This window comes from Zophobas morio, unplaced genomic scaffold (genome assembly GCF_036711695.1).
Source record: "Zophobas morio isolate AGI-343-1 ecotype UQ-CSIRO unplaced genomic scaffold, CSIRO_AGI_Zmor_V1 ptg000021l, whole genome shotgun sequence".
In the NCBI taxonomy this organism is placed as follows: Eukaryota; Metazoa; Arthropoda; class Insecta; order Coleoptera; family Tenebrionidae; genus Zophobas; species Zophobas morio.
Window position 1 is genome coordinate 8,387,359 of NW_026972126.1, and position 12,767 is coordinate 8,400,125.

General features: G+C 34.9%; 1 protein-coding gene across 5 annotated transcripts in view; it reads left to right on the forward strand.

Moving 5' to 3' along the window:
* Pde11 (Phosphodiesterase 11) overlaps positions 1–12,767 on the forward strand; it is a 271,340-nt gene that overhangs the window by 52,679 nt on the left and 205,894 nt on the right. The window contains exon 1 of one of the 5 annotated variants that reach the window (XM_064061524.1): positions 3,639–4,251. The exons of the other annotated variants lie outside the window; for them this stretch is intronic. Coding sequence (XP_063917594.1) covers positions 4,236–4,251 — 16 coding nt within the window. The 5' untranslated portion in view covers positions 3,639–4,235. Of the gene's footprint in view, positions 1–3,638; positions 4,252–12,767 lie in introns of those variants that run through there. 5 annotated transcript variants of the gene reach the window in all.

Sequence of the window (12,767 nt, forward strand, 5' to 3'; positions counted from 1 at the left end):
AATTAAAAGGTTTGTAATTTCTGAAGTATGTTTTTTACTGGTCAAAATATCGGGCACGATGAACCACACATATTTTTGGAAAATATTTAGAAATTATTATACTTAATTACCAAAGGAATTAAACGAGCACCTATTATAAAATAAATTTAGGATATAGACAAGTTATACACGGTGATTGCGAAATATATGCAAAAAAATAGGGAATAGCTCACAATACGATTATGCTACTGTGTAAAATTCATGGTCCTAAATGGTAGCTGTGTCGAAAAGAAAAATATTTGAAATTAAATCTAAATTGTTATACACGCCGCTGGTAGTCTTTCTTAACCTACTTCTTTCAATCAATGGCACAGAATGACTCGTATTAAGAACCAAAAAAGGGACTGTTAAGAAACTACTAAAAACAAGAAAATGGCCAGTCATGCGGGAGTTGGTTTATGGTGTGTCGATACGGTACTCCTTTATGGTGTGCGCGAACATCTGCATCAATGGTACAGCATCTCCGAGATCATGGTACCTTCAACCTCAAACTCACAATCGTGGCCGTCATAGGACAGAAAGAATACTGTAAGCTGAAGAACAAATTTTGGAACCCGACGAAGAAGAGCCCCACATCAGCACTCGCCGATTTGCAGCTGAAGTTGGAATTTCACAGCTTGTAGTGCATCGTATATTAAAATAACAAGGCCGCATCCACACCATGTTCAAAAAGTGCAAGCTTTGGAGTCCGCTGATTGTCCACGTTGTGTAGTTTACTGCAAATGGTTGTTACCGCAGTGTCGTGAACGCCCTAACTTTTTAAAGTGCATTTTGTTTACGCATGAAGCAGGATACACTCGCAATGCTGTTTTCAACAGCCACAACACTCACATTTGGCCCGATGAAAATCCACATGCTCGTCAACAAGTACGATTTCAAGAGACGGTTTTCGATAAATGTGTATTGGTTGGATGAAACAGTTAGGTTGTGGAAGCCTGTATTGCTAGTCAAGGACAACATTTTCAACATTTCTTGTAAAAAAGTAGTAGCTCTTAATTTTGTTCTAATAAACAATGTAAAATCGTTGTGGCAAGGACCCAACATCCGTCAGAATCAAAAGTCGATCATCTTGAAGCATTACCAAAAAACTTTCGCACTGACCTTTAACGATGAATGAATGCACGAATGAACGAATGATAAGCAGCAAAAAGTCGGTTTTATTTTAATTGAACCTGAAAGTGTTTACGCCGATTTTATTGGAACGTTTTTCCAACTCTGTTTACAAGATGGATCAGTGACTTCGTATCGAGGGTGGTTCATGCGGGTTTTGCCCTATTGGATTTTATATTTGTTTTTTCTCTATTTCCACACTACACTGCTAGCTACGTTACGTAATGCTGTAGTTAAAATTATTGCATATATTTCGAAATCACTCTGTATTTTTCTGCCAGGACTGACTTTTTAAAGCTAACATACGATCAACAAAAATTGTTTTCTAGTAGGTGGAGGATTTTTAATTGTCGTTTAGTTCCATGGTGAGTAGTAGACGATGAGAAAGACAAAGTGTTTTCGTCTCGCTCCAACTTGAGGACTTTTTTATTGATTACATTTTTTTATCTGTACAGGAAATGAATTATACAATGAGTAATCCATAAAATAAGAAAATAACGTCTGTTTAAGAACGTTACAATACTTTAATTCCAAGTACAGCTCACTTTTATTTTTTAAGCGAGTTCACATATATTCATAATTTTTTGAAGAAAATGTAATATCTAAATACCTTCAAAAAATTTACGTTTTCGATTTTTTTTTCAATAGTGTCTCTTCAAATGCGATTCTATACCTAGTTAATTTCAACCACTATAAAAAACTATTTTAGTCTAAATTTAGGTATATAATATTCAATATTGTTGTCAGTTTCGTCCTGTATAGCTATTTGCCTAAGGCTTAGTCATATTTAACAGTCGGAATGGCTTTTCTTCATTTTAATAAATACATAATATGTATATTATTGTTGCCAATTAATAGGTTTAATTATTGTTTATACTTATTAGTAGCCGTAAAATGATAGGTTATTAAACATAGACTACGCAAATTTCATTTCCTCGAGCTGTTTTGAGGTTTTTGTTAGAGTAACTTTTTATTCTGATTCATGAATGAAATTTTCTGAATTCTAACTTGTGATAGATGTAGCAGACCTGTTTTTGATAACGCTGATCCCATTCCAAAACACTCGGGCCGCGTCAAAAAATCTCGGCCCGACATGGAATTGCAGCCGATCTTCGAAAACCATGTCTAGTGTATGATTTAGGATTTTCGAGCGTGAGAAAAGTGCCTACTACTTCAAGCAAATTATAAAACGGATTTGTTCCCTGGGAATCTTTTGCAGTTGGGTGACGAATGACTACCAAATTTCTGTAAAACTTCAGATATTCTTCAATGTGTATAATTTTTGGCTTCGTAAGGTTTCATTGTAATCTTTAAAAAATAAATCAGCATTTGTAAATATTCGTCTTATTCTAAGCGCGTAATCTACTTGTAATCAGTTCTGTTAACACCGCTCATCTGACAAAAATTTGTAAGCAGCTTCATTTACTGTTTCTAAAATAGTTCTACTCATCTACAAAAAAAATGAAATCGATATTCCTTCCATTTTCATTCAAGCAGACGTTTAAGCGTCAAACAGAAATAGCATGCCAGATGCAGTTAATTTAAAAAGTTTTTATTGGTCCGTAACGCAGTGATTGTTCAATGCCACAAACGCAGCGTATTGAGTGTATTAAAACTGAGCATTTTGGTTTTCCCACTTTGCTTAGTTTTATCCATTTCTTTTTTAGTTTTGTACCTAGCTGTTATAGAAAAAATATTGCCCCATGCACTAAGAAAAGGTCATTTTCGGTGCTTCACTTCAAAAACTTCACACCTTGCGTAAACAATTTTTAACCTTCATATAATCAATAAATGTTTCTTAAAAAAAAAGTTATTTTCCTATTTTTTTTAATGAGATTTATTATAAGCAACTTTTTTGTGCTTACATTAATACAACATTATTCATTGATGAAGTTGTTCATCTCTCTACGTGACAGCTTGATGTAACATAATAATCACCTTCGTTCGCTAATCACTTATTAGAAGCAATAAATAATGCTTATTATTACGTAATGTTTCATAAAATGTCAAAAATGTATGTGATGATTTTTAACTTTGAAGATCTGTGACCAACAATGCATATCGTTAATGCAGTTTCCTGCATCCATACATTAAATCACAATGATTGTAATTATGGATAGATGAGCTAACTAACAAGAAAAAGTAATATACTTTAGGGGTGAAGCAATTGTGAGAATATTAAATATGTATCACGTTAATATACGCTAAAATCGCTGTATAAATTTCTTTCAGTGGTTTGCCCTTCGGCGCGAAGATGGCGTCACAATCTCTGATCACAGATAAATCAGCGGCGCTCTCAAGTCACCAGATTAATTTATAGCCTCCGACCCAGCAAAATTTAATTAACCCTTTGACCCATCACAGATGATAACATAATTATCGTAAACGACCGAACGTGACAAGGTTTACTGTGATCTTGCCCGTCGTTCGTTTGTTTTAATTTTTTTGACAGCCTGTCAAAAGACCAAAAATAATCTTTTACCGAAGACGCGTGCGCGCTTGTGCTTAAAAGGCACACGTTTTAATGTGTTTAAACACGAATGATTCGCACTGATCGTTTTCCTTACACCCTTGCTTCTGTGATACGTCAACAGTGTTCCAGTTTCCGGTGTGAATCTCCGATAAACACTTCCGGGAACTTTTTTGAGGTTATGTTGTGGAGTGTGTCGTCAAAACATCATGATTATTTAAACAAACGTGACTCGGTATTTGAATCAATTAAGATATTGTGACGTGATGGCTTGGTAATAAGTCGAACTGTTTTACCGGTAATTTGGGCAGTTGACAAGGGCGCGAAGTTTGAATGTGACATGCGAGCGATGATTAACCGGTGGCCTTGTAAACCTTGAAAACACACCGATAACCTTATCAGCGACAATTAGATAGCTTTCATTAGTGTAGTTGTTATCTAAATAGCGCATGTTACTTAAAATTCGAGTGTTTATTAAATATTTCGAGTGGGCCTTTTATCGTGTTACATCCAGTAATTTTTTAATGAACAGACGCAATTCTGGTGGACTGTGGATTATGGTGAGCAGGACGTCGCAGTGATAAAGTCAAGTCTTCATTTCCTTTGTCCGTAATGGATGGCGATTCTTTCGGGTGAGCATCGCATCAATCAGGGTTGGCAAACCGATCCTGCAACATTTCCTCTTCCAAACGACATTTAGCAGACCTGACTAAAGCAATAAAAGACTGAAGTATGTGTATAATCGTGGCCCTTCTGACGTGAGGTCTAAACTTTAGTTCGTTCTTGCGATTCTTACCACACACTTTTTCACCTCTTTTCGTAGCGAATTAGTTTCCCTGTCGGCTCCAAGGTCCCAGGGCTTTCCTATTCTCTTCTAGTATTTGCTTCTAAGGTTACCATATTTGTTTCACCAAAACTCATTTTCAGCCAAGCTGTTTTTTCTAGGATTTCGAATATTTATTGGATTTCAAACTCGTTTCCTGTGCCATTTTTTCCATTATATCTTCTTATTCCTTTGACTTACATTTTACTCTTTAATTTATTACTTAGTAACTGTTCGTCTTTTATTCAAAGAATAATATTAGAATTTTTGTACATACAAGGGTGATGGGGTAGAAATTCTCTTATGCTTGTCTAATGCTTGATCTCCCTTTTATATTAATAGTTTTGATTTATTTTGTTCCTTTCTATTCACATTTTAAATATTCACTATCTCCCGACTTGTTTGCACTATTCATCAAGTATATCAACACGATTAAATTAAATAAAATGATGCGAAAACAATGAAATTTGCTCTAACGTTTAAAGAAGTCAATTTTTTGCATTCAGTGTAAATGTAATTTTGCTACAGTTCAAATTTGCAGCGGTTTTTCTTGCTTATTAATTATTATTGTTAACTAAATAGCAAAGTTAATTCAATTTTGTGTCAATCAAAATGAAAACATTATTTTTATTATGTTGATTTTCATGAATTATTATATTTACATTTCTCCTTTTTTTGCGATTTACATTACTTTTTTCGGACTTTCTGTTCGTTTGCAAATTTTATTTTTTTTAACTCCCTTCTAATGTGAAGGATATAGATTACAGTTTTTTGTTTCTTGTGGGTCTTACTATAACATCATCATAAAGAACTTATTTGCCCAGGTATCGTAATCTTTACTTTGCCCTCTTTTCATCTTACCATTGTTTATAATGTTGATAATAAATTTTTCCTGATTTTTTTCTTTTCTGCACTATTCCAAAATGGAGAGTTCTATTAAAATACTTCCTGTTACCACTTGCATTTGTCAATCACCGAATAGATGGAGTAATCACGAACGCTTTACGCTGTTTATAAATGCATCTTATATACTTTTTTTCTGTTTCTCTTAAGGAGCGGACAAGGAAAACAATTTTTCATGTATCTTTATCACTTCTTCCCATCAGATTCTGAAGTATTTAAGGGTAAAAATCTGAATAGCATAAAGCAACCATTAGTCTAATGTAAATTATTTCAAGCCATTTTAATAGAAAAGTTATTATTATTGCACAGTATTCACAATATTCAAACCGAATTATACAGCGTGTTATGGAAAGGTATGTACAAAAAAATTGACAGTTCTTCGGTAAGTGGAACAAGTCTGAAAAAGCTATTACCAAAATTATAAGAGGGAAATTGGCCCTTATCTAACCTTTTTAGACGCTACTTGGAGGTTAAATATGTACAATCAGTTTATTTTAGTAAATCCTAGCAACAAAAAGCCATAAACAGTAATCACAAAAATCACAGTGCAGATTATCAAAAAAAAAAAAAAAAAACTGCGTGGATGAACGGGGCACTTTAGTAGAATACTAAGACTAATATTGCGATTCTTAGGATAACGAAAATTGATGAGTCGCAAAATTTTTAAGTTTTGCACTTATTCGCTGATATAGACACACCGCAAATAATGAAATTTAGAGTATTATTCAATACATATAGAACCAACAACCCATTAAACGATTGAAATTTAGGTTGTAAATCTTGTCAATATTTGGAAGATGAGAATGGAATATCCTTTTGGGACACATTGGAATCCAAGTAACAGCATACATACAGAAATCTAAAGAAAATTCTGTATCAGCTCAGAATCTACATGTTTACTTAGAATTCTCCCTTTTGATTTGGTTACTCTACATAGTGAAGTATTGAACTGTGTTTTTGTTAATTCAACTGTATCAATAATAAAAAATAAGATACCCTTTTGTTTTCTCTAATGAATTACAAAACTTATTTTGCCAGAAATGTACAAATACGCATTCGAAAAATATGGAAATGATGAAGCCCAATTGAAAAATATATACAACACGAAAACAGCATAAAAATAAGATTAACGAATTAATCAATTGTTTAAACTGACGGTCTCCATTGACGTGACATGCCTCAGCACGCCGAATTAATGACGTCTGCAATCGGGCTATCACGTCGGGATTTCCCCTAATCTCCGCTGCAGCATTCTCAATCAGATTTATAAGCTCTTCAACTGTGTTCAATGTAAATGTCCTCACAAGAAAAAATCGCATGGGTTAAGGTCAGGAGAGCGAGGTGGCCATAATACTGGTCCATTCTTTCCTATCCATTGTCTTGGAAAATGTTGACTGAACCAGCGCCGCACTTGTGGAGCATTGTGAGCAGGTGCCCAATCTTGGAGATACCACATATCTCGACGGATGTCATCTAACATATTTGGCAAACGGTAAAAATAAGCTACTGTTGTTAAACGGGGAGGTAAAATGAACCAAATCAGTCCCAACTATTCCGCCGCTCCTGCGAAATGCATTTTTTTGGATAGGGTGATATTCATCGGTAGAAAAAATGTTTGCTACAAAACGTAGGTCAGCCCTATTCCTCTCAAGCAACTCGTTGGACGTAGTAAGAATAAAGTCGTTCATGTAATGTTCGCCACACAATAAATGGCGAACCTCCTACACACTAAGATAATCTTATGCTGATGCCTGGTTCTTCTTCAACGATGCCCAAAATTTCTGTTTCCGCGTCTAGAACTAAATATAAGTATATATCAAAACTTAATAGAAATTAAAAAAATATCGATCACTATCTGAGAAACTAAATTTTGAATCGGGTTTTCATTGCCCCAAATTTATAATTAGAGATTCAACTTCATTTTCCCTTCCAAAGCCGAGTCTTTAAAAAGACTGATTTACAGAAAATATCCAATAAACGATTGAACAAAACATACGGAAACGAAAGGAAACTGAAAACAAGCACGACGACACGAGATACAAGTAAGAGTGGAAGCTCCAGTTGACCTGAGCGGAAAGCGCAAGTATAATTTGAAGCGCTCCGTCAGCTAATAACATTAGGGTTCTAAAAAATCAGGTAAACATCACGAACTCCATCTGTTCGATAAACGGAGTATACAGGTGTTTTTGAAAGGCATGTGAAAAAAGAAATGAGAAATTACCTTAATAAAAGTTATTTCGTTTTTAAAATAAAATTCGCAAAACAATTCCAAGATTATTCAAATGCCGAAAAGACCGGCATTGTTTTAATGTATGGCAGAAGCTCGACGTCTGTATAGTAAAGCTTCCACTCGTAAAATCTGACGAGTTTGCAAAAAGGGTTACGTTCTGTGCACGGTTGTTTCGAAAAAACGAGAAAACCCAACACTCATGCTAGGTCAGACGAGAAACCCTACGCTATTGAACGTACGTACTTTCTGGATCTCTTCACCGTCAATGTTTGGGTAGATATGGTTGGAACGCTGCAATGAATTCAACTTTTTTTAGAGGATGTACCGTTAGATACTCGACGTGATAATGTGGTATCTGCACGATGGGCTCCTCCTTATTATGCCCGTGAAGCGCGTGCGTGATTTAACGAGAACTTCCCAGGACGATGGATAGGCAGAAATAGGCCAGTTTTATGGCCTCCTCGGTCCCCCGACCTTAATCCGTGCGAATTCTTTTTGTAGGGGTACATGAAGTAGTTAGTGTATCAGGCCCCATTGAATACAGTTAAGCAGCTAAAAAATCGCATTGTGGAAATTGCGATAGACATTAGAGATAATCCTGATATGATCTGTAACAATCACTAATTCGCCGCACAGTGACACATGATAATGCACCGTGTACAATACTCAATACTTCGGTTTTCTTTGCGAATCTCTCGTCCGAAACACTTAACAGTCAAAAAATAAATTTTGACTTTTTACTTGCAATTTATTACTATTAGACCAGTTGCTAGGGATCAATGGCTTTCTAAGATGGCCGAATTTACCAGATTTTTGCATACCTTTCAAAACACCCTGTCTAGTTCCTTCCATTGTGAATGTATGGTGTTGGATGCTTTAAAACCACTGTGAAAGAGTTCTAATTTGTTGTGCGCATATGAAATCACTTTAACACACTCATGTGCCTTCCCTTTGGTCCGAATCACCATCATCCACAAGCATTGCTGCGGTAATTGCATTCTCATTATCTTGTCATTTTTATATGTAAATTGGTATCTCTTTAGTTTTGATTATTGTTTTTGTTGTTGGTTTTTTGTATATTTTAACTACTCTCTTATTCTTTTATTGAAATATACCTTCTTTCCATTTTTCCTCCTTGTTTAAGTTTTTCTTACGTATTACTTTCCTAGGCTCACAACATTGTATATCTAGTATTGTTACAATTGCTTTAAATCTTTTGGCAATGTACTGTCGATAAATCAGTTTTTTGCCTGAAGGCGACAAGCCAACATACAAGTAACCACAGCGGAACTACGGAGATTTAGCGAATTCTTGTTAGTAAAGGATAGAAACATGATACTGAAAAATGCATTTCATTGCAAACTACATTTTAGTACTTGGAAGCTGGGGGTCATTTAATTATCGTGTAGTCGTGTTTAAATTTGAGGATCACTAAATCACCATAACCCTTTGTGTATTATTTGTACGGTAAACATTTTTTGTAAGACTTAAGTCAATTGTAACAATGACTTGTAAAATTGCATGACTGTAGTACGAACCCATTGCTTCCTAAAGTATACTCTTTAAGAGTAATTCGTCTTCAAAGATTTAGAAAAATGATCCTTGCGTATCGTTGTGGCAGAAAGCACTGATGCTTCGTAAACGAAAATAGTGCGTCCTGATGGATTAAGTCAGTCCCGCCGATTTCCTTTGGAAAGATCCACGTGAACCCGACCGTCGCAATTGCGAGCGAAAAGACTGATGGAACACAGCCTCCAAATCGGACAATGGTCGTGTTGAGGTGTCGTTTTTGTTTGTTTGGTCGTGGCGAAGTCGACGACCGTTGCATACCGGTTACAACAACCCGACCTCACCAACACTAACAGATTCCTATTTCACCTGCACGTTCCAGCGACTCGTGCATGAGCAGACATCGAGGAAGTCCTCGGGTCTGTCGAGTCCGATGATTGATTGAAAACCAAACACGGAAAAAACTCATCAGACTAGCAGGCGCTGGCACGCGAAGAGGAAAAATAAATGCCGGGTTATAAAAGGGGGATCCTCCCCAACCCCCCAGACGCAAGCCAAGTGTATAATGTGCGACCTTGAACGTTCTCGGACTTGGCAGTATCTTGGTGCATTTGGCCTGTTGCCAGATGTCGAGACGCGTGTCCTCTCCAGACATTGGCGTAGCTATGAGGAGTTCGGGGGAGCAGATTCGACGGTCCTTATTAAAACGCTGAACGGTTAAAGCAGTGCGCAAGTAATCTCTAAAGTGTTTATGCAAATTTACATGATATTCGTTACAATGCAAGTGTGCTATTTGGCGACTAGAGCCATTTCAGACACTAAAACTTTTGTTCGTTGCTGTTCTATTGCTGTTGTACTCGAGTTCGGTAATTTCAAGAGGGAACAGTATTTGTAAGCTACTGCAGGGAACGTTGAGTAACATAGGGAGAATTTTCTGAAAGTTTGTACAGTTTATGTTGATGATGATATAGTAAAGACAATGCGGGATGAGATCGTGCATTTTGGGTAGGCAGCATTTCATTTTTTGGGTGTTGTAGAAGAATCGGCCTGAGGTATAAAACGCAGTGTAAAATCAGAGTTTGTACAAAACAAATTTATTTGGATTAATATTTTGAGACTTCTAGAATTCTCTTAAGAATTTTAAGTTTCCAAATGAAGAAGAGGTGGATTCTATAGAAAGGTTTTTAATAATTTCATCATAGAATTAACATATTTTTGAAATTTCCTTTTAAGATTCAACATGTTACAGCCTTGACCAACCATTAAACAAAGTATAGTAGAGTCAGGAAGATAGCGAACGTTGACCTTCTTATTCCAAAGTGTTTACTGGAATCCCTTATGTTAGGATTATGGTAATGATAATTTACATGTCTGACCTTCTTTCTAAAGCTCTATGAATCAGGCGTGCAAGAACAGATTTATTTAGGGTATAAAATCGTATCTTGCATTTTTAGCTATAACCTATTTTTCCTCATTTGAATAGAATTTGTTTGAAATTTTTAAACTTTTTGCAAATGAATTTTTTGTTTTTCCAAGTTTTTTGAAGAATGTTTTCAGATTCGCAATATACGAAGCAGAGTCTATAAGATGGTGATTTTTAAATTCTAATGACGTAATATCCAACGAATTATTTACAAAATGACTTAATTTCGAATAGAGCCCGCTTTAAACTTTTTTGCAAATTTTTTGGGAATTATTCTCTCGTTTTTTCGAGTTAATTGAACTCTTACGAGTAAATATCATTTAATATTCGTAATCAACGAAGAATTTTCTATTAGCTAGTATTTGTTCATTTGACTAGATCCCGTTTTAACTTATTTTTGGAAAATTTTTAGAAATTCGCGTTTTTACTTCCCGAGCGTAAACGAAGGAAGTATTGTAAACGAGTCTGTCGACCGACTCTCTACTTTTACGTTTTCTCGACTTTTCATAATGCCTACATTACGAACAGATAGGTCTCCCGTTTGCGTCTGGCTGTCTGTCCGTCTGTCTGTCCGTCTGTCTGTCGGTCTGTCTGTCGGTCTGTTTGTCCGTCTGTCCGTTTATCCGTCTGTCTGCCGTCCCAGATTTTTATTACACAGATAATCTCTGAAAGTACTGGGCCGTTTGTCGTCAAATTTTGTATTTATATTAGGAATGTCATGTAGATGATAAAACGCTAACCAAAATTTTTCTAATCATCCCCATGAATAATGTAATGACGTCAAAACTGTACATAGTAAATGGAACTGAAAAATATTGCTCTGTTGTCCAGGTTATTGGAAGATATGGAAAAATGCTTACATAATCGTAATTTATTAAAAAATACTCTATGAGCTGTTTTTTATATGTGAAAAATATTCTCCTGTTTCCGGGTTATTTGCAGAATTATAGTAACAATTGATTGGGTTCATATTCATAATTTACGGAGAATTCTTGATGAGTTCATTTTTTGGGAACATTGAAAAAATATATATATTTCCCGATTTGCTTGAACAGATACAGCAAAAATTACTTAATTCATAAAGTTTACGGAGAATTTTCTATTAGAAATTTTTTGTTTGAATAAAGCTCCATTGAAATCTTTTTTGTAACTTTTTGCGAAATATTTTCCCGCTTTTATTATTATTTATTTATTATTTATTTTCTCCGAGTTATTTGAAGATTTGTACTGTAGTAAAAATGTCTCCATATTCGTAATATACGAAGAGGCACGTATAAGATGATGCCTTTTAAATTCCAATAGAGGCGGTTTCACTTTTTTTAATGTTTTTGGAAATTACATTCCTGTTTTTCCGAATTATTTGAAAATATATACCTAAGGTGGCTTCAGAGCCATATTCTGCAAAGAATTGTCTAGAAGATGACGCTTTTTAATTTCCAATAAGGCCTGCGGTAACGTTTTGTGGATAATTTTTGGAAATTATTTTGTCTTTTTATTTAAACATTTATAAGTAAAAATTGCTTCTAATCCATATATTCGTAATTTACAGAAAATTTTCAATGGGGCACTTTTTCATTCGATTGACACATCCTTTTACATTTTTTGGGGACTTTCTTGGAAATTATTCTCGTTCTTGCGAGTTATACGAGTTAAATAGTTTTAGCAAAAACTATTTCAGGATCAAAATGTACGAAGACTTGTTTATAAAATGACGTTTTTATTCGAATAGAGCCCATTTTAACTTTTGAAATTTTTTGAAAATGTCTTGTTTTTCATTTATTTGAAGAATTATAGAAAAAAATTGGTTTCATATTCGTAATTTACGGACAATTCTTGATAGGTTATGTTTTTTTTTTTCTATTGAAATGGACTCCATTTTAATATTTTTTTTTTGGAAAATTTTTGAAAAAATATTCTGATCTCGGAGTTGCTTGAAAAGTTGAATCTGCGAAGAATTCTATATTAGCCATATTTTTCATGTGAATAGAGTTCGTTTGAAATCTTTTTTGAAACTTTTTGCGATCATTTTCCGTTTTTCCGAGTTATTTAATATCTTCAGATTCGTAACATAAGACGAAGCGTCTAGAAGAGGGAGGACGCTCTTTAAATTCTAATACAGGCGCTTTCACTTTTTGGAAAATTTTTGGAAAAATATTCTGTTTTCCAGATTACAACAAATATGAAAGTGACAATTCGGCGGATGGACTCGATTACTATACTTCCTTAGCTTACGCTCGGGAAGTGAAAATTACTTTAGATT